Here is a 21,813-nt window from a genome sequence, read left to right as displayed (position 1 = left end):
ATGAACAGGGTGGTGAATGCAACTTGAATGGCTCCAAAAGCCCTTTACCCACTTGTTTCTGATGGCGTTCACAGCTGCATCTGCCACCAGTCGTGAGCCACTCGAGCCAGTCATCTCACTCAGAGCGAGGAAAGCCTCTGGTGCCCACCAAACACCAGCCCTCCTCAGCCTCCAGTCCTCCTCCACTGTGTCTCAGCCTCTCCACTAGATTTAGGCATCCGGTCTCTCCCTGCCCTGCAGGAATTTGCTCTCTGGCATCCCCTGTTGAACCAGGTCTTCCCTGATGTACTGCCCTGGCTGGGGATGGAGCCCAGCAGGGGTGGGGGCCTGCCCAGGTAATTTCCTAAAAAAACCCTTCTTCTCATGCAAAAGCTGCTCAGATGAGTGGCAAACAGATACCAGGAATCCATCACAGCACTCCTTCCCTGCACCATGCCTGTGGTCCTCACACACGAGGCCTCAGTTCCCCCCTCAGCGTTTGCCCGGTGCTCCCGAGCAGGCGGGGGAGCGGCGGGCACGGGCAGTGCTCCTCCCGTGGCTCAGCTGATTATTTATTTAGAGCACGATGGCTGCACTGAGCCGGGCTGGATGCAGCCTCCCCATTTCCTGGCTTTGCTTTCAGGAGTTGTGTCTCTCCAAAGCAAAGGTTTGGCTGTTGTGCAGGAGGGAGAGCCTCTGTTATCCCTCTGCAAACGTCTGCCTGCAAATCCAGTGTTGGAAAATTGTAGATCATAGAAAACAGGACTGCAAGAGCCCCCAGGGGATCAGCTGGTTCATTCCTCTCCTTCCCTGGGGAGATTGCTCCTACTGGAGAGAAGCTGTGCTAAAATATCCAAAAAATCTCAGCCATGCTCTCTGTGTTTTCTGTATTTACAAGAAGATGTGTAACACTGTGAGGGTGTGCTGCTGGGGGAATGCTTTTGTGCTGCTGCACTGGACAAGAGAATGATGGTGGAAATGCCCCAAAATGGGCACCAGAGACCCTGGGCACTGGGCAGGACTGGGCATCCCACTAGGGAGCCCAGCAAGCACAGGGTGTTGTGATCCCAGACAATTTATTCCATGTAATGTTCCCTGGAAGTTTTCTGTGGTGACAGACACGGTCCTCCATGGGTGGACCTTCTTCCACTGCTCTGCTCAGAGGGTTATTTGTGTCTTTTCAGTTTTTATACTCTAATCTCAGTCTGGGAATGGGGTGCTTGTGATTTCCAGGGAGCCAGTGCTGGAGCTGAGCCCATGGCTGAGGATGCTGGGGGTGTGCATCCTCTGCATCCTCTCCTCAAACATTTTTGGGTAATTTAGCAGGGACTAACCCTTGGGCAAGCACAAGGGCAGTTCATAGGCTGGAGTAGGGGCAGGTTTGCTGCTCCTCAGGGTGCTTTTCTTGGGGGTTGGTGTGTAAGGCCAGGAGAACACCTTTTACCATCGAGCCAGTCATGGCTCCCCAGGATGGGTCAATGGGAGGGTTTTGTGCTGGGAAGGATGGAGCTCACAGCTGGGGACCTGGCCACAGTGACACAGAGCCTGCCACGAGGGTGTCCCTGCCTTGGGGATCCAGGTCAGGATCACAGTGGCACAGTGCCTGCAACAAAGGTGTCCCTGCCCTGGAGACCCTGGCCACAGTGGCACAGATGAGGAGGCAGTAGTCAGGCAGCCCAGCCATCTGGGAAAACATAATGGATCAAGCATATGGACAATTAAAAATGCAATGACAGCATTTAGCAGGAGTTGTTTTCCAAGCTTATTTTAAGCCCAGTTTCCTGATCATCACAGCCCCAGGGACAGCGAGGCCCTGCTCGTGGGGATTTGGGGTGTGGAGGCTGAGTGCCCCATGATGGGTGGGGAGCTCACAGCTGCATTTTGGGCTCACAGTCATGCTTTGTGGAGCTTTGGGGGTACAGATTTGATCCTGCCTTCTCCCTCTGGCTGGCTCTGCATGTTGCAGCCCTCCTCTCCCTCCCCTTCCCTCTCTCTGGGACAGGATGCAGTGTTTGCAATGTGAACATTCCAGCTCAGGCAAAATATTGGTCACAGCAGAATTGATTTTGGCTTTTGTGTTTTTCTTGCCATTGGGGCTGGCTGTGCTAGAGGAGCAGTGTTTGTCCATTAAAGGAGCACCCTTTATAGCAAGATAACTGCTTGCTAGATAATAATATATAATTAGCAGGGACCATTCCATAATCCAGTTTAATTGACAGAGACCATGGATGTTGTTCAGGGGACTGCCTGCACAAGAACTGGAGCATCATTAATTGTGTAGGCTTCCCTTTTTTTTGCTTACTCTGACATGTTAGAGCTCCTTTGTGCCTCAGTTTCCCCTCCTGAGGTGCCATTTGAATGTTGCCATGCCCTGCATGGAGGAACAAGGTTTTGCTGGTTGTGGTCAACTGGGCTGGGGAATTCCCTCATGTGTTTCCCTCCCTTTTGCTCTTCTTTTCTGCTTCCCTCTGTCCCTCCACTGCTCCAGCCTCCTACTTCTGCTCCATAACATACCCTGGGAGGGAAGTTCCTGGAGCATCCTTTGGGCTCCAAGGATTTCTGTGGCTTCTGTGGCATTTCCTTGCCTTCAAGTCTTTTAATCCAGGGCCAGTTTAGCCAACCCTTCATATTACAGGGCTGCCAGGGAAGCAAATGAGATCTAAAAGTTTGGGTTCTTTGTGAAGAAACCTTTGAAGAGCCTCTTGAAAGATGAAAACTGGTGAGCTGCTGAGCTCTCTCTCTTCCAAAGGACAGGGAGGGTCTTGTCTACTCCCATCTTCTTTCACCCAGGTAATTTGCAGCAGGACAAAACTCTCCTGAGCTGTGCCTGCTGATGGGGAGCAGAGCAAGGTGTCCCCTACTGCCTTCCCAAATCTGCTCTTCAAAGCCAGGGTCAGAAGTCAGCTCTGGCAGGAGTGAATTCCCTTTTCCATGAGCCCACCCTGCATTCCTCACAAGTGGGGTGGGGGATCAGGAGGTGACACCTCCAGAAGGTGCTTCCCTCCTCTCCTTGCTGGTCTCTAGAGGTCTGCCAGCTTTATCTATGTGCTCCTTTGCTGAAAACAATCTGTGGGATAGCCTTAATCTGGAAGGAAAAGGGGAAAAAATAAGAACTTTTCTCTAGATTGTGTGCCTCCCTCATTTAACATTTCCCCAGTTAAAAGGGATTTCAGTCTCCATGCCAGAGAAACCAAGCACAAGGGAGGCACTGCTCAGCCCCTTCATCCTCCCTTTTTAATCTAGAAGGGTTTCCCCAGCAGCAAGAGTGGCCAGCATCACCCACAGGAGGGAAGGAAGAGCCAGGGAGCAGCAAACTGATTCAGCAGCTAACCCAAGGCATAAATAAACAGTGTGCATGTGAGGCTGCCCCATGGAGGGAATCTGGTTTTGATAGACTAATTAAAAACTTCATTAGTGCTAGGTATCAAGTATCCTGTTGTCACATTCAGCATCACCCTTTGGGAAAATTAAACCCTTTTTGGCCTGTTGCTTTCTCATCTCTGTTTTTCTTTTCTTTCCCCACCTTCCTTTCTGTTTTTGTCCCTAAAACCTTCCCTGGTTCCCCGAATTCCTCCTGTTATGGGTTTTAAGCCCAACTCTCCAGACTTTCCAGTTCTTCCAGTCAAAGCTGAGTCTGTGACTCCTCAGCCCAAATGTTACTGCCAGCTCTGACATCAAGATAAAAGAACTGGACCCAGAGCTTTACACTTGGGTTCCTTTGAAACAAGCTTGGCAAAAACATCAACCATTACATAGAGGAAATTTATAGGAGAGGTTTCTGCTCGTGTGCAGCAACTCTGCATCCATGCAGTTACTTTCTAAATTAAAAATATTTGGCACAGCCAGACTGTATCTGACCTGTGTGGGAAGCTTCTTTGGCCTGGCTCTCATTAGACCAGAAGTTCCTCATTTTCAGGGATTTTGCTTCTCACATTATCCAAATAGAGAAAACACAGTCTGGCACCAGGAACAGGAAGCTGAAAATAAATCCTGCAGGTCTTGGTGTTGCAGCTCTGATGCAAAAGCTGTGTCATTCATTGATCCTGAACCCTTCCTGATTGTCCAGGGTACACAAATGCAATTACAGCTGTGCAGTTTGAAGCTATTCAACAGGGAAATTGAGCTGATTGCTTGTAAGAAATTGAGGCTTTTCCCATTTTTGCTACAGCTTGGTCAACAAGTGTTACATGTTACTGAATATTACCCACACCATCAGCACACACAGATCTGCCAGTTTCTGCCTCCAACACACCTGACTTTAGCTTCCCACAAATGAAACCTCTGTGTTCAGCTGTTTGAGGACACCTTCCATGTGCACAGGCAAAACTGGTCTTGCACTGGCCCAAGCAAACAAAACAGAGTTTAAGATATTCTTAAGAGAACCTGCAGTTATCTAATTAAATTTATGGAGTTCAACACCTCAAGTAAGTTTTCTGCTAAGGGTCTACAGATGAAAAAAGTATCTAGCATCTCCAAGTAGTGACAATCAGTCATTTTTTAGGTGAAGATATGAACACCATGCCTGGAACAGCCTTGGTAACAGCTTATAGAGAACGAGACAACTTGTGGTACAAAAGAAATCAGAGCAAATATAGAGGCAAGAATTCCAATTTTCAGTAAGTAGAAAGAATTTAAACAATAGTTTGTTGCTTAAATTTGTTCATGCAATCATTCTGAACCATGTTCCTTTTAGAGAAGAAAAAGCCTTTAAAAGGAGTATTTGGTTTTATTTAGAGAATTCATGACAAGTTTTTTTTCACATTACAGTAAAAACAAGCACCATGTTTACACCATGAGTGAGGTTTGGAAGGCTGAACGAGCTGCTCCTTGAACAGCAGAGGCTTTAAACAGCACCTTTACCTTGGGGCTTTAGAAAATGCCCCAAATCACAGAATGATTGAGAGGATGAAGTTACTGAAATCCATTTTACATCCAGCTCTGGAATGCAGCAAAGGAAAATCACCTTGGCAAAACAGGCCAGGCCCAGCTGCAGCAGACGTGGCTGATTTAGGGCTAACTAGAGTTTGCAATTATCCCCCAGGAATCCCTTCCCATGCACCAATTAGCCATAATTACCAGTATTTCCAGCCAGCAGAGCACAGAGCTGCTCCTTTAAAGGGGTTATTCAGCTGAATACACCTGAAGATCCACACCAGGGATGGAGCTAAACTGAGCTACAACAAACGGGCACAAGAGAGAAACAGGTGAGTCAGCAAGGATGGAAAATACACAGAGGAGTACAAGAAACTTTCCTTGCAACATGGATTTCCAGCAAGTCAAATCTACAGCACCCATTCCACCACTGGTTTTTCTCTCCTGTTTGTGGAGCAGTGCCGGGGATCACCCAGTCAGGGCTCCCCGTTCCACGGAGATGCAGGAACAGCAAGTCCTCCCTCGGGATCAAGCACAACTCCTCACTTTTTGTGGCTCTGCACAAAGGCAGGGACAGGGAGTGTGCCATCCTTGACTGCTGCTCGGGTCTCAGGTCTGTGCTTTAATGAGAAGACAAGGGCTCGCACGGCCCGGCGATACGGAGCGCTAATGAGGCGGGAGCAGAGATGAAAAGCTTCGCGCTCAATATTTTCAGCCAGTGGGTGATCAATCTGAAAACAGCAAAGTATAAAATTAGATCTTTACATTTAATAAGGAGGCCAGCTGATTGAAATTGGAGTTTGGTGCCTTTCAGTGTTTCTTCATTAATCAGCTTAGATTCAAGGAAATCTGCTTCCCATCACAAGTGTAACAGGAAGAGCAATTTAATTCCACCCTAGCAATTAAGGGACAAGGCAGCGTGGTCAGTGGCAGGGAACACATCCCCACCTCCAGCTGGGTGGCAGTACTTTGCCATCACAACAGGAAACTAATCTGTGACAAGCTTTGGGTATCAAGCTCGCTGCAATTATAAGCTATGCTGTAGTGTCTCCATAAAGCTCACTTTTGATCTGGCTGATATAAGGTACCTTGGATACTATTTTAAACTTGATTCCAACAGCAACTCTAAGACATGCCAAACACTTGGCAACCCTGCCTGCTGCTATAAAGGGAAATGTGGGAGCTCTGTCTCTAGAAGGAGGTGTAATTAAGAACGCAGAAAGGGATTTGCTAAATGTTAATTATGTAGTTATTGCTTCAACATGTGCCAAAACCTGTAATTCAGCACAGTTTAGGAAGAAATCCCCCACCCTTCAAGACATGCTTTTAATTTCACTTCTGCCTTGTGTGATGGGGAATCTTCCATGCATTGCATGCAGGAGATTCCAGTGAGCTGAATGGTATTCCTGCAAATCCTTCACCACAAAAGTTTTGCCACCCATCACTAAAAACCCCCTTGGATCCACTCAGTCCCACCTTCCCTTCTCTCTTTTGACACCTCTCGGGTGTCAGTGCAGCAGCTGTGGCTCCCCTGCCTTTATCAGCAATTCAACTGCTGTGACCTCTGCCTGCACATGTGGTGGCTGCAGGAGTTTTCAGGTGAGTCCTGTTCAGAAGCAATTCTGCTTTACCCAATTCTCCTCGTTTTAGGGTGGTACCAGAATCTTTATGTTCCACAGATTTAGACTTCACTGCCACTATTATCACCGTGCATAGCTGTGCTTTCTAAGGACTAAGCTTCACTCACCAAAGGTCAGCTCCCACCTTTCTGAGGCATTCCTACAGCAAACCACCCTTCTGTGCTGCCCCAGACTGGAAGCTGGAGAGGTTGTTCTCACAGCTAGCAAACACACAACTTTCAAACTCTTGAATGTTTATCACTTGACTTGTCATGGAAAGGATAATTAATGAATAAATTGAAAATTATAATTATTATGGCATTTCATAGACCAAGCAAACTAGTTATTAAGCCTTACAGCAAAGCCTTGTTCATTTAGTTAAACATACCTGAGGGATCTGGTATTTATCACCACTTTATATACTGTCAACCTTGCTTCTCTGTTTTTGCTATAGATTTAAATTTACAAATATTTCATTAGGAAACACCCAAAAAGCCCACTGTTGCTTTCATAGCTGTTTGGTAGGAAAAGCTTCATCTTCTATTAATTTCCTCCTTGTACAGCCCAACTGCAGTGGCCACACAAGTAATCTGTTGACAGGTTATGGAAATGACAACGCTCACAATTAGCAGGTTCCCTTGGTTAACAACCAAAACCCATTATCTACCTTGCAAATGAAGCTACTCATAAACAGGGATGTGCTGTGAATCCCTAAAAATAGGAACAGATCACCTGGTCTTGTCCCCACTCAGCAGGCAGGACCAGCTTGGCTGGAAAAGGTTTCACTTTGAAATTTTGGAGCCACAGGCTCTGAGCTGTACCTCCAGTTCCAGGGCTTCACTGAGCAGCTTCTGAGCGTTCTTCCTGAAAGCCTCAGTCCTGGGATCACTCCTGACCTCGATGGAGGGCCTGTTGGAGTGCTCCCTGATGAAGCTCTTCCACTCCCTGAAGATGTCCTTGGCCAGGCTGGACACCTCTGGGTCGGGGTGTTTGCGCATCTTGTTCACCGTGTGACCTGGGGAAGGGAACAGCTCCTGTGGGACTGGCAGCTGGGGAAAGCACAGCTGGCAGCAGTCAAATCACAGTGCTAAAGCAGCCACACAGCTTCTCAACTCTGAGCAAAACAACCAAAGCACTGACACAAACACAAACAGAAAATGACCAGGATTTAAGCATGGAGCTTGAGAATTTATCAAGGAATTGAGAAAATCGCCTTCCCGAGTCACCCAGGTGTGGAGCCACACTTATTTAACTCAGGCTATGCTAGCTGTTTACACTGATCCTGGATCTGGTGAAGGTTTTTAAGCCTGGCCTACAAAAAGTGCTGGTATTTAGCTGGGACACCCTTTAAGGAAGCAGATGTTGCTGGTGATGCTGTAGCATTTAAACACGGGAACACCACGATGGCTCCAAGCAGGATGTTTCCCATCCAGAGGGCTGGCAGTGCAGAAGAGGCTTTACCCCGCGAGGAGACAAAAGGGACCTTCCTGCTTCCAGAGGGTGTTTTCCCTGGCCAGGAGCGCTGTCGGCCAGGAGATGTCACTGTTAGGCTTCAGTGCCTCTGCCAGCCCGGCGCTATTCAGGCAGGCATTGGGGAAAATCCCGGGGAAAGCCTGAATAAGCTGAACAGGGCAAATGGAATGACAGATCAGAGGGATGGGGAAAGGGGCGGATTGCAGCTGCTTTTCCAGGGCTCTGTGAACACAGATCCGGCTGCTCCGAGGGTAAACAAGGGCCGGGATGCTCTCCCTGTTGGGGAAAGGCAGGGACCATGTGGTCACCGTTATCCCTCCCCCGGGTCCTGTGGAGAAAAGGCAGGGATGGGGCTGTGCCATTCGCACGGAGCTGCCCATCTGCTGGGGATTCCTCAGCCTGAGCATGCAGGAAGCAGCTCTGGGCCACTCTGAGATCTTCTCACACCTTCAGCGGATTCAGGCAAATCAGATAAATGAGCACTGACAGCAGGCGAAGGAATAAACCACAGAGTTACCACGGAGAGCTCTTCAAAATTGTGACCACAAAAGGGGGGATGCAGTATTTCCTGGGAGGAATCAGAGGACAGCTGACTCCTTCTGTACAAGCTGTGCAAACTGCAGGCTTGATATCAACAATATTTCATTGGCAGCAATTTTCTCATTTCTTAAAAAGCTTCCAGACTAATCTCTAGTGCACTGACAAGCCAAGCAGACACAAGACAGCCTAATATTCACAGTTCAGATAGACCAGATGTACCTATTTTAGTGGAAAGTAACACTTCTTTGGAAGGTATCTTCTTCTTCAGCTCCTCCAAAGCTTCCATCAGGTTCTCTTTGGGTTGCCCAGGAAGCTCAAGTATAGACTTCCATCGTTTTATGTCTTCCACAACCACAACTCTCTGGGAAAGAGAAAAGCTCCTTATGAAAGTGGAATATTGTTATGATAAGTAAGGAACCTTCATCTCAGCTAATGGGGCTGTTATCAATACATGAATTATTGATCATGGCACAGAATATATGATGGGCACTTGCTTGGAATTAGAAAACTCCTGCCAGTCAAGGCTGAAGTAACCAGCAAACAAAGTGAGAGGCTTTCACCTGGGTCTGCCAAACTCTGGGCACATAACAGCAAACTCCTCCTAGAAGTGTTCTGAATTAAAGAAATCCATTGTTGCTAAATAGGAAAAGGGATTAAGAGGAAGGTGGCTGATTATCCTTAGAATCCAGCTCAGATTGACTACAGAAGTAAAACAATACCAGCAAGGTGAGAAACAGAGCATTAGGAAACGTGAACATGAATGGGAACATGAATGCAAACTTGAATATACTGCATAGCTGCAGTGTTTTCACTGTTTTTGCCACAGACCTTGACAGAGCAGACTGCAAACAGTGCAAGTCTCATATTTTGGGTGTGAAGCATCTTATCCAGCAGTGGTCAGACAACTGCAGTGCTTTATGCACCATTCTTTTGATTTTTGCCACACTCGGTGAACTTTTTGGTGCAGCAAATGTTTTGCTGTTGTGTGTCACAAGCAGGTGACCAAGAGGGGTTCAGCTCCCGTGCAGGTCTCACGCACGACATCCATGAAATGAACGGAAGGGTTTTCCTTGCTGGAAAGGGATGAGAGCCAGCTGGGAATACTGGGGCTGGCGGTGTCACCGGGCTGTCCTCGAATGTGTGCCCAGCCCGACCCTGCACCACGCCGAGTTATAACCCACGGAAGCCCTTCCAAGGCAGCAGAGCCCTCTGCAGCTGTACAACCACCTCCCTGTTCGGGTCCCACGGCAGCACTGCACAGATTGCGGTGCAGAACCGATGCCCACACACCGCCGCTCCCCCGCCGCCCCAACCGCGCCGCAGCCGGTGCCGCGGGAGGCTGGGCCGGGCCGGGCCCCCGCTCCCTCCCGCCGGGGACCTGCCTTGAGGGACTCGATGGTGACCTGCCGGCAGGCGCGGGGCCCGGGCGCGGCCCGGCGGGGGCTCTGCTGGCCGCGGGGGCAGCGCACCACGAACCGATCCATGTTCGCCCTGCCGCCTTCCCTCACGGAAGCCGCCAACGCGGCCCCGCCATTTCCGCCCGGTAGTTCCCTCCAGGGGCGAGGCCCTATGGGATGGCCGGGGGTACCCCGCGGTGCGGACTACATTTCCCAGCAGGCCTCGCGCAGAAGACGGTGCCGCTGCCTCGCCCTGTCCGCACGGTAGTTTCCGCCGGGGGCGAGGCTCTATGGAATGGGCGGGGATACCCCGCGGCGCGGACTACACCTCCCAGCAAGCTCCGCGAGGGGCACATCTCGCGAGAGGTTGCCGGCGGCCGGTGCGGAGGAGCGAAGATGGCGGTGCGGCGGCCAGGCCTCGCCGTCCTCCTCCTGCTCCTGCCGCTGTTCCTGGTGATCCAGGCGGGAGCCGCCTCGGGACAGCTCCCCGCCGCCTCCTCCGAGGCCTTCGACTCCGTGCTGGGCAACACGGCATCGTGTCACCGCGCCTGCCAGCTGACCTACCCCCTGCACACCTACCCCAAGGTACGGACGGGCCCTTCCCCGCACCTGCGCCGCTCCCCTCCGCCTCCCCCGGGCTGGCACGACCCTTCCTCTGCCCCTGTCCTCCTGCAGCTCCGTCTCTTCTCTAAAACAGATACTTCCTTATGTAAATACATGGGTAGGCTGCCGCTTGACAGCCAAGCGCTGTTGTCAAAGTCCAGCTTTGTCAGAGCTGGGGCTTTTGTGGGTTTGGGGCGTTTGGCTGCTCTTTTTTTTTTTTTCTTCCTGTTCTTAAAAAGGCAGCTGTAATTTGGCTTGGGCTGCTCCATATTTTGGGCAGTGTTGTGTTCGTGGCAAGGCAGAGATCCTGAGTCAGGGCGCCTGAAGGGTGAAGTATAAACGATGACAAACAAGTAGCTCGTCAGAGCCTTCATGGGAACTTTTTATCTCATGATAAAACACTGAAATTGTGTCTGAGAGGAATTTAGTGTCATCCCCCAGGGTTTGCTGTTGGTTCATGCTTGCATGCCTTTGAACTACGGGCTTAAATTTGGAAAATCCGAGATCACAAATCTCATATTTCCTTGTTCTTTGTTGGCAATACACTTCATTGTCAGCTGCAGCTGTGTAGCAGGTGGAACTCTTACCCCGTGTTTGGGATTTCACAGGAGGGCAGCAGGCAGGTGGAGCAGTGCCAGGATCAGGTAACAGGGCTTTGTCTGCTTCCCCATGGAATTCAGGTGGATTTTGTAGCTGGAAAGTAACAGGGAGTTGTGTGGAATATGATTAAATTTACACAGCTTGTTTTGGTGTATTGCACTTTTGAATTTTGTTACTTTACTTTTTGAATAAGAGTTTTGTCATGTGTTTTTTGAGCTGTTCACTAATACAGTCACATCTTTTACATTTAGTGTTTGTTCTGTTTGTCACAAAACTGCTGGTGGAATTGAAAGAAATTTGTTTTAGTTGTGAGTGGAAAAGAAGACAAACTTCATTGAGATTGTGATGGAAATATATCTGTACAGATAATTTATCGGAATATCAAATTACAAAACGTTTTCTGCTCCAGCACCGCCCACCTTGTCAGTGTTAGATTTGAGTTTTAGTTTATATTAATAATGTTCTACTCTTGTGCCTTTAAAGCAGATGAACTCATGGTCTCAGTTACAATGGCCAGGTCATTTACAACAGGTTGTACAAGAGGTGTGGTGTGTTTGGTTGCTGTTAAGTTAATTCAGAGCCCGTTTTGCACCTGTGCAGTTTGAGTGGTTTGAAGTTGTGATTCATGGGTCAGTGGCAGGGTGTGGCCAGTGGGACACTCCTGTCACAGAGGCTTTGTTCACATCCGTCCCCTTGGGGCTGTGGACAGAAGAAATACTGGGTGTAGGATTTCTGTATTTGCTAAATTTTAACAGTTGGCAGTGGGGAAGCACTTCTGCCCTTCAGTTCAATATAATAAATAAACATTTGTGTTTGTGGAGCTGGCAGTAGGCAGATAACCAGGATGCTGTGTAGGACATGAGAAAATAATCTCTTTCTGATAGTTCTGTTGTAGCTCTGATTAGAATCAATAATCGGTTCAGATACATTGTATTCCTGTCAAAATTAGAGGATTTTGGTCCTTTCCTGCTGGGTTTTACCATTGAAGTTCTGAGAATGGAGATTTCCTACTCTTTGTAAGGTAAACATCAATAAATCTTTTACAGCACTGTCTTAATTTCAAACACAGCATTCATTTTGCTTGTGGGTTGTGGATCTGGAGTTCCAAAACAGCATTTTGTGCTCCAGGTTCGCAGATAAATCCACGGCTTGTTAGTGCTGCTGGGCTCATTGCAGCTCATCCCATTCCACACGGAGCTGGGGGAAGGAGGACAAAAACACCCAATCAGACAACAAGAATAAGGGGTTTTTGTGACAATTTGTCGTGGCCTGGGGGTTTGCAAGCCTGTCCCTGTGCTCCCCAGGAGGAGGAGCTGTACGCCTGCCAGCGCGGCTGCCGACTCTTCTCCATCTGCCAGTTCGTGGACGACGGCGCCGACCTGAACCGCACCAAGCAGGAGTGTGACTCTGGTGAGCCCTGCAGCACCCCCAGCTCAGCACACACTCAGGGCACAGCTGCACTGTCTGAAAGGCTGCTCTGGAGTTGGTGCCATTCTTTCAGTTGTTTTGGGTTTGTTTAACAGCTTCTTAAAGTCTATGTACAGGATATACAAAAAAAATCCTAACAATGGGAACATTGTTGTCTGTGAGTTTCTCCTTAGTGTTGCTGTTTTCCTGAATTTCTCAAGTGTCATCAGTGTCTGTAAATAAATTAGAAATAGTGCATTTTACTGTAAACAGTTTGTCATAGAAAACACAAAATGCCTGGAGGGAAATCCAGGCAAATAACACTTGTCTTTTAATAATTCCCTGTGACAATCAGTCCCATTTGCCATTCCTGACAAAATTTGTGTATGGAAGTGAATTGTTCAGTGGAGCAAGAGCTCCACAGTTCTCTCTGTGCCTTGTAACTTGTGGTCTGGCCTACATCCTGAGCTTTTCCTGCAGCTACCCCTTGGGAATGAGGTGCATGTTTTGCTTGGAATAGGCTCAGGCTATCTGTGTTAGAGCAAAGATGTAACAGGGAAGATGAAATATAGAATCATTTCAGTTTGAGATAAGATCATCAAGTCCATCCCTTTCCCCAGCACTGCCAAGCCCACCATGTCCCCAAGTGCCACCCCTCTATGTCCCTCCAGGGATAGTGTGTGATACAAGCCAATTAATAGTGGGTTTGGAATTGTGCAGAACTTTGTTCCAGTAATATTGAGGAAGCTGATTCACAGCTTTATTCAGAAAGGAAAGGTAGGAACACTCCACATTTACTACCAATACAATTAAGCACCAGGCCAGCACTCAAGGGAGGCTTTTGTCCTCTCAGTGGCTCCTGAAAGCAAGAGAGCTTGTGGCCAGCTCAGGTAGGGAAGCAGAAAGGCTGGCATGCAGAGATGCTAATGTGTTACAAAAGTGCAGCAAATACTCCAGCAATGGGCTAATGCTGCAGTCTGTCACACTGTGTAGCTGTGACACAGCCTGTCAGTGTAGTTGTCACACCACACACACAGAGTGCCATAAAGAGGGTAATGTGGCAATAGAGCACATGTAGGGTAATGGAACAGTTGCTTATTTCTGGTTTAACTCTTCTTTCTTGCTGTTGTCTTTGCTGGCTTATGTTCTGTAATCTGCTGGTGGGTGCCCTGAGTGTTCTGTGCTTGGCAGATCCGTCTTGGCTGCTCTGCTCAGCTCTGGCTCTGGTGCTGCCTGCAGACACTGACTCGGTGGCATTTGTAGCCTGGCATGGCTGCTCAGGTGCCATGAGCTGAGCACTCAAATGTTCACCTGCTGCTGCCATGCTTCTGCCAGCTTCTTAGTCCTTGTGATCATCCATTTGTTCCTCTGGAAAACTGGGAGAGCTCCTGTCCTCTGTGTTGCTTTTTGGTTGGATTCTTAAGTTCAGGTGCTACTGAAACACTGCCCACCTAAGCTTCAGAATAGTGCAGGAGAGCTCTGCCTGTGTATCATCTGCCTGATATGTCCATGGGCAGAATAAACTAAATTATTCTCTCCAAATAATTTAGATTTCTTGGTCTTTATGATCTTTAGTAAGCAATTAATAGAAGCTCTCTCTAAAACAAAGAGTTAGCTTCATTTTTCATAAGAAATTATTCCACAATACTTTCAGTGCAGTTTCTGTATTAGCAGGAAATGCTCCTTTGATTTTCCTGTGATACCATGGCTTCTGCTGTTCCCTCAAAGGGATTTAATGGACTGATGGTCCCTCTGTTCTCTTTAGGATTCCATCTCTGTTCTCTGATGTTTTATGTGATATGTAGAAGAAAGCTGTAGTGGTGGTGGGAGGATCAAGGAGAGCTTGCATCCCTGAGCTCAGCCAGGGTAACACTGGTGATCATTTGCTCTGATTGCAGCCAGATTTCAGCTCCCTGCTCTGTTGAAGCTCTGATTCTGTCATTAGACCTCAGAGCAAATGCTACCCTGGGATTGCCATATCTTCCCCTGCAAATAGGATTGTCAACTGCTGCTTTGTTTCTGATCCAACTTATACTGAGAATGTTTTCTTAACTAAAATGCAGAATTTATCATCTCATTTGGGGAACTTCTCCCTTGCAGCCTGTACTGAAGCATACTCCCAATCTGATGAACAATATGCTTGCCATCTTGGATGCCAGAACCAGTTGCCATTTGCTGAGTTAAGGCAAGAGCAAGTAAGTAGGTGACATGTTTTTCAAATACCACCTACTTGTTTCTGTTCAGTGTGTGTCTTCTCTTTTTAAAATTTCTTCAAATGGAAAATAAATCTTCCTAAGGACTGAAATCTAGACATGAGGTGAGGGGTGAGCAAGAATGTAACTTCTGTCTTTTTCATATAAAAACAAATGGAAGAAATGTCAATGTTGTGCTTGCAGTTAATGTCCCTGATGCCACGAATTCATCTCCTCTTTCCTCTGACACTGGTGAGATCATTCTGGAGTGACATGATGGACTCAGCTCAGAGCTTCATAACATCCTCATGGACTTTCTACCTTCAAGCAGATGATGGCAAAATTGTCATATTCCAGGTGCTTCCTTTTTTCATTGAGGTTAAGGTGTCCTGGCTGCTGACTTCAACTCTGCTTCTTCCAGCCAGAGAAAAAACTCTAGAGCACCATCAAAAGTGTTTCGTTTTTCCTAGTATTTCACTGCCTTTAGGGCCATTTTAAAATTCAGACTTAAAAGAATGGCTCATGTCTTAAGGTTAATTTCTGTATTCGTTCTGAAAATGTAAATTATCAAAATTATCAAAACCAGTGAAAGCTTTCTAGCAGGATCTCCTAACTCCTTATTTTGTTTTAGTCAAAGCCAGAAGTGCAGTATGTTCCACAGCTTGATCAGGACACTGGAGGAGATACAAAAGGAGCCTTGTCGCTGAGTAAAACAGCCTGTAAGTTGTCTTTTGTGCTTTAGAAGAGTAAATGTAAATGTTCCCTGTCATGCAAATTTAAAAGATGACATTGCAGGTGCCATATGAAAGCAAATTTTCTGAAAGCTGCAGTATAATTATTTACTGTGCAGAGCGCACTGCATACACTTGGCAAAGGGTGGTAGAAACTGAGCTCTGCTCAAATGGAAGCCTGCAAGCTGGGGCTGCTCTAAGGCTTCCCTTTATGGTGTGTGTGCAGGCAGGGTGTGTGGGGTGTGGGTTTTGCCTGCCCTTGCTCCCGTGCCCTGTGTTTGTGCTGTTGTGCCTCAGCAGACGGACGCGCGGGCAGCTCGCAGACCTTCCGGGGGCTCTTCGAGGAGCGAGGCAGCGACAGCTTCTTCAAGTGTCTGTCCATGTACGTATGTCCTGAGCTGGCCCTGCCCCCTGGGGAGGGTACACGTGGGAACTCAGCACTTCATTCCTGATGTGCAGAGTCACTGAGACAACCCTTGGGGGGCTCGGAAGTCCTGGAACGTTGCCAGAAGTGTTTGGTGGTTGGACTTTGATCCTGCACAGGAAGTAACACCTGCATGAGGATGGGAGGATCTCACTGGGATAAATGGTGAAGGGATAGATTAATTATAGAGTGAAAACACAGGTTTTAGAATCTCAGTACAGGGGGGTTCTAGGGGACAAGATGGAGGAATTAGGGCGTGTCCTGTCCTTCCTCTTCTTCTTCTTGTCATCCATCTTCCGTGGTGGTGGTGGCACTTTGAGATTGGTTCTTACTGAATGTGCACTTGTCAATAAGGGTGAAAGGTATTGGGGAGAAAAGGTAAATATCTTACACGTAGTTTTTGGTATAAAGATAAGTGACCGCCCCGAGGGCTCTCAGTGTGCTCATGGCCGGCGTGCTGTGCGGACCTCTGTCGGGCCGAGAGAAAATATTGTAGATAAGAATTAATAAACAACACTGAAGAACTGAAAAACCTGAAGACTCCTTTTGTCCTTTGGAGCGTGGGCTGCCCCAAGGCCATCCAGAGCCTTTCCAGGCCTTAAGAACAGCCGAGGATCGGGACAGTACAGGCCTTTCCTCTGCGTGTGCAGCCCTGCTGGGAGGTCTCAGGGTCTCCAGGTCTGTAGGATCAGGATGCACAGCATCACAGTTTTATATCTGACCATTAGTGCTGCTTTGCTGTGCTGGCCCTGTGTTTTCTGCATGCTGTCCTGCCAACTTTGATTTTTCCTTTCCATTTCAAGTGAAGAACATATTGATAATTTCCTGCGCTGTTTTTTGAGTGTGTTCTGGGAACTGTTTAATCAATACTGTGTTTTGCCTGTTCATTAGCTCTGAATGTGTTTTAGGGCAAAGCACTTTGTTTTGGGATTGTGTTATGTAGCACACTGGTATGTCTTGTTTCTAGGCTGAAAATACTCAGTATGTATTTATTAAAGCTTTTTTACTTTTTCCTCAAAAGTTCCCACATGAAGGATCAGTGAGTTGTCCTGCAGATGCATAACAGAAAAATCTGGTTTTAAATCTGTAAACAGGAGGATTCTTAGGGCCCCATAACAGAACCCTGCAAGTATTTTGTGATATCAAGTGGGCATTAAAGTACCCAGGAGTCTGCAGTGGGCTGTGTAGCTGGAAGGGCCTGAGACCAATGAATTGGCAGGAAAGGCAGTCAGAAATGAGCCAAACTTTTTAGAGGTCCATTGTCTTGTATTCAGTCTATGAAATCTATCAACATTCTTGTCATTTCAGAAATTCCAGTTGGATTTTAACCACTACACTCGTCCTGTCAGTGCTGGTGCTGCTCTGGATTTGTTGTGCAACTGTAGCTACAGCTGTAGAGCAGTATGTTCCATCTGAGGTACAACATTTCAGAACTACAGTATTTGGAATTTCTTCATTATATTGCTTTTATGTTACAGCTGTCCAGAGATGAAGAAATATTTGGGGGAGGTTCAGTTAAGGAGGGTTTTCTTATTTTGTGGCTGTGAATGGCAAACCAATTTTATTTAAATGATGGTTTTATAGCTGAGCATTCTTGCTCATTCCTGTGGCTCTGAGCCTTATTCAGACTCAATGTCTTGGTTTGTAGTGCTATACTTTCAACAGCCTTCAGGGTGCTCTGAATAAATGGAGGCTGATTCTCATTTCCCTGGGAATGAAGCTATTCCAAGGGCTGGGTGGTGTAGAGGAGACCCAGTGTGGGTTTAATGCAGGAGGATCAGTAGTGAGAACAGTGACAGCAGAGTTATTGGTGATGTGTGTGAATGCAGAATCTCATGGAGGAGAACAGGCACTCTCCCATGCCCAGAGTCCTGACTCAGTGATTGCACACCAAAGGAGCTGTTACACAAACACTGTATCTGCCTTTGTTCTGGCAAATCTCATACATTTCTTCTGGATGCAAGTCTAGTTCCAGCCCTGAATTTCAGATGTTACAGAAAGCCTTGTATTGTAAAGCTGTAGCCATCAGAACCTGGAATGCAGCTGCATAATGAAACTCATTTTATTCACAATATGGAGAGTCTTTGTCTTAAAGTACCTTGTTTAAATGTTTCAGAAGCTGAGCATCTATGGAGATTTGGAATACATGAATGAGCAAAAACTCAACAGATACCCACCCTCTGCACTTGTTCTGGTTAGATGCAAGACTGAGGAACATGAAGAAGCAGGACCTCTTCCTACAAAAGTCAATCTGGATCAATCTGCAATTTAAATCCATTGGATCCCATAGACTAATTCTAACAGAGCTAGAAACTCCTGATTGATTGTGGTGGTTCTTCAGATGAGAAGCTTAGCAGCCAGTCTTTAAATGCAAATAAAGTTGCAAAATCAACAAATGTCATGGGATTTTGTTTTCAGCTAGTAGAGAAGATTCAGACATTCAGACATGAATTTGTTTGTTTCCAGGTATAATCACTTTTCACTGGTGTTTGCTATTGTGTCTTTTTGCTTACAGAAGTTGTAAGCATGCTTTCCATACTTCTGCCAGGACACTTTCAAACTTACTTGTGTGTTCTAGGATGTAATGTGTACAGTCAGAGTTAGCTTTGTAAAGGTATAAGACATTTTAAGTAGGCAGGACATGCCTTTCTAGTGTTGCACTTTCTGTTGTAGTTAAGAGAAAATATTATAAAATTATCTGCTGAATTTTTTTGTACTTGTTAATGTCCATGCACAAACAGCCCTGTCTTCAAAAATAGAAAAATATATTTTTTCTACAGTGTGGCAATATTCAAGGTGGAAAGCATTTGTGAGGTACTGTAAGCTAGAACTCAGCTTGTGAGAGATGGAAATGTGTTAAAATTTACAGACATATCCCTTCACATGCAGAACATTACATGGTCAGTTATTTTGTCAAACTTTAGCCTTTAAGTCTTAAATTGCTTGTAAAGTTAGCACCTGTGTTTTCTGAAAACTTCTACTTTCTGTTCTTGATTAACTATTCTGGTCTTGTAACTTCATTTACAGAAACAAGTTGATTCCTGAGAAATGAGAGCAGACAAATAAAATTGACTGTATGGAAAATATATAGCTTTTTGCTATGGTTAATTATTGACCACAGCAGGCTCAGTGTGAGCCTGTCTGTAGCCTTCCTCTCATGGGCAACATGACCTGATTTTGCTGTGATTCACTAACACAGCAACAATGAACAATGTCCCTCATGTCTACCCTATTTTTTGTGGATCTTATTATATGCTGTTTCCCACAGTGTTGGCAGGTTGGGGGTGTTGGTGATTTATTTTAGGGTGTCTGAGTGAATGCTGTCTAGAATGCACAGTCTTCAATTCACTGTCAGTTTTTTGTTGATTAGACAGAATTCCCTCAAAGGTTTAAAAAAATGTAATGAAAAACTGTGGAGATTCTGGGGGATACAGTGATGTATTCCCCCACTTAAACCTGGCCCAGGGGTTGTTCCCAACTTGTCTGTGAGCAGGTGCTGGTGTGAGTGCAGCTGATGGAGCCTTTCAGGAATGTGCAGAGCCCAGCCCAGCAGTGGCTGTCAGGGCTTTCAGGTCATGGAGGATGTTTGTTTTAAGCAGGTTTCTATCAGCCTGCAGGAGCTGCAATCTCAGCTCTTCAGTTCTAGGTACCTCTTGATGCTGAGCTCTTCAGTGGGACAGCCCAGAGCTTTGGGCCAGCAGCCTTGCCCTCTGTGTAGGTGTCACTGCAGGGGCCTTGCTGTGCGAGGGGACAGGGTGGTGTTTGGGGACACTGCAGGGACAGGAGCTGCCTGTGTCAGTGATGCTCTGTTTCTGCTGGTGCAGGCAGAGCCCAGCATGGCCCTGCTCTGCTGGGGATCCAGAGCTCAGTGTGATCTGTGCAGCCCTGCTCGGCAATCCCTGCCACTGCTGCCTTTACTTCAGGGATTAGTGCCCATCTTAGCACTGTGCTGTGAAGACACTGCAGCAATCCCCTGAATAGCTTGTGGAAATGTTTGCAAGTCTGTTCAAATGTTTTCCTTTACCATTACTCGTGGTTGCAGAGGGAGCAGCTCTGTGCACACGTGGCTCTGTGCCTGTTCCAGCGTGGACAGTACAACCTCTGTTTGGCTGATGACTTGATTCCACAAAACTTTCTCTTCAAAACTCCATTGCTTACAGCCCTGGGCTCGAGTTAAGCAAACAACTTGTGCTTTCATTGGGTGTTTTGTCTTTTGTTTGCTGTTTAATGGCATTTCAGCTGGGTGATCTGTGCAGGCAGTGATTCAGCAACGTGCTCTTGGGTCACAGAGAGCTCTGTGCCTGTGGCACTCTGGCACTTGGCACTGCTGTGTCCAGAGCCAGCCAGAGCCTGAGGAATTTGGTGAGTGTTGCACTTGTAAACTTGTCAAAAGATCTTCCCTCAGTAAAATCAGATAATAGCAAGTAATTGAACTGTTTCTCAAGATTTCTAATCTAAATGGACTCTTTAAGCTGTCTTGGCATTTGGCTTTGCAAAATGTCATTTCCTATTCATTTTTTGTTAGATGTTTGACTTACTGACATCTCCATTTTCAGAGGCTGCAATTTGGGTTTGATCTCTGCTCAAAACCACTGTTTAAATGAAGGGCCTTAAATTATTGAAATTGCAGGAGAAAAGCATTTTATATTCTCTTTAGGCATGTGTTCAACTGAACCTGTATTGGGTTTAGAATGGAATCATCTGGACGCAAATGAGGTGACCCTCTTAAGTGTGTGCAATTCACTGCTGGCAGAAATAGCCCAGGTACATTTGAGGGAAATTGGGGAGGTTTTAGGTGCTAGAATTAACAATAACCTTCTATCATAGTGGATACACTGATACTTGTTGCCTCTTCAGCTTTTCTGATATTTGAATTTTTTTATTTATTATTTTTTATACTTCTGAAGAGCTTGCTTATCTTTCTTACATCGCTGTCATGAACTCTTTTTTTTTGAACTCTAAGCAGCCTTTGATGTGGGGTAACTGCTCTGAAATCCAACTGCCTGGTTGGCTACAGCTGAGCTTGATAATCCTGGAGCAGCAAACAGATGGTGGTAGATGTCAGGTTGTAGAATCATCAAAATTTTTAGCTTGGAAAAGACCTCCAAGAATGAGTCCAACCATTTCCCTGGTATTGCCAATGCCACCAGTAACCCATGTCCCTAAGTGCCACATGCACATGGCTTTAGGGGTAGTCTGATCACATGCCCTGGGCAGCCTGATCCAATGCCTGACAACTCTTCCAGTGAATAATTTTTTTTCTGCTATCCAATCTAATCCTCCTCTGGTGCAATTTGAGGCTGTTTCCTCTTGTCCTGTTGCTTGTCAATTGGGAGAAGAGCCTGACCTCACCTGGCTCCAGCCTCTTTTCAGGGAGTTACAAAGGGTGAGAAGTTCCCTCCTGAGCCTCCTTTTCTCCAGGCTGAGCCCCCCCAGCTCCCTCAGGTGTTTCTCATCACTCTTGTGTTCCAGAGCCTTCCCCAGCTCTGTTGTCCCTCTCTGTACATCTCTTACAGACATTTGTCCCCAAGGATGGGTTGACTCCACATTTCAATTCTTCATTGTAGATTGTTTTGCAGGGTATGCACAGCTGGCCTGCTTTACCTGGCTCTTACACAGGGTTCTTAGCAAACTCCCAACCACCTAATAAGCTTTAGGAAGGCTCAAAATAGTCCTGAATCAAGTCTGATTAGAAACTGAGACTTCCTCTTTAAAGAGCAAGGGATCCAGAATTCAAGATGTGCTTAGTCTGACATTTTTCCACATTGCAGCAGCTGCCCAGACTTGCAGACTGTTTGCTACTTGGCATTGGATGTTTTCACCCAAGATCCTTCTTGAAACAGGAGTTTTCTAGCACCGCCTTTAGTAGTGATGTATTCCTGTGAGAAGCTTCTGTTTTGGACAAGTTGGTGCTGCTGTACTGAAGGAGGAGCTCCTACAAAGCTGTGTTTAATTGTGGCTGGTCTGTGAGGACAG

At 46.7% G+C, this 21,813-nt stretch overlaps 2 protein-coding genes across 3 annotated transcripts; one reads left to right on the top strand and one right to left on the bottom strand.

The window, feature by feature from the left end:
* Positions 1-5,243: 5,243 nt before the first annotated feature.
* Positions 5,244-9,990, bottom strand: TCEANC2 (transcription elongation factor A N-terminal and central domain containing 2). Its single transcript, XM_054286033.1, has 4 exons — positions 9,862-9,990; positions 8,703-8,840; positions 7,292-7,485; positions 5,244-5,582 (listed from the first exon to the last, which is right to left on the bottom strand). Exons 1-4 carry the CDS (start codon positions 9,965-9,967, stop codon positions 5,394-5,396), a joined length of 627 nt encoding a protein of 208 aa, XP_054142008.1. The 5' UTR covers positions 9,968-9,990; the 3' UTR covers positions 5,244-5,393.
* Positions 9,991-10,241: 251 nt separating this feature from the next.
* TMEM59 (transmembrane protein 59) lies at positions 10,242-18,921 on the top strand. Of its 2 annotated transcripts, none has more exons than XM_054286209.1 (8): positions 10,242-10,465; positions 12,388-12,493; positions 14,591-14,685; positions 14,887-15,039; positions 15,314-15,401; positions 15,714-15,795; positions 17,146-17,254; positions 17,954-18,921. In XM_054286209.1, exons 1-8 carry the CDS (start codon positions 10,277-10,279, stop codon positions 18,107-18,109), a joined length of 978 nt encoding a protein of 325 aa, XP_054142184.1. In that variant the 5' UTR covers positions 10,242-10,276; the 3' UTR covers positions 18,110-18,921. The 2 variants fall into 2 exon arrangements, with proteins under 2 accessions (XP_054142184.1, XP_054142183.1); XM_054286208.1 differs by having other exon boundaries at positions 15,711-15,795.
* Positions 18,922-21,813: the final 2,892 nt, after the last annotated feature.

The sequence above is a fragment of the Melozone crissalis genome, unplaced genomic scaffold (assembly GCF_028551555.1).
Source record: "Melozone crissalis strain CALT ecotype California unplaced genomic scaffold, PUWL_Pcris_2 ptg000045l_1, whole genome shotgun sequence".
Lineage (NCBI taxonomy): Eukaryota > Metazoa > Chordata > Aves > Passeriformes > Passerellidae > Melozone > Melozone crissalis.
The sequence above is the reverse complement of the archived record's forward strand: the minus strand, read 5'-3'. Positions and strand labels throughout refer to the sequence as shown.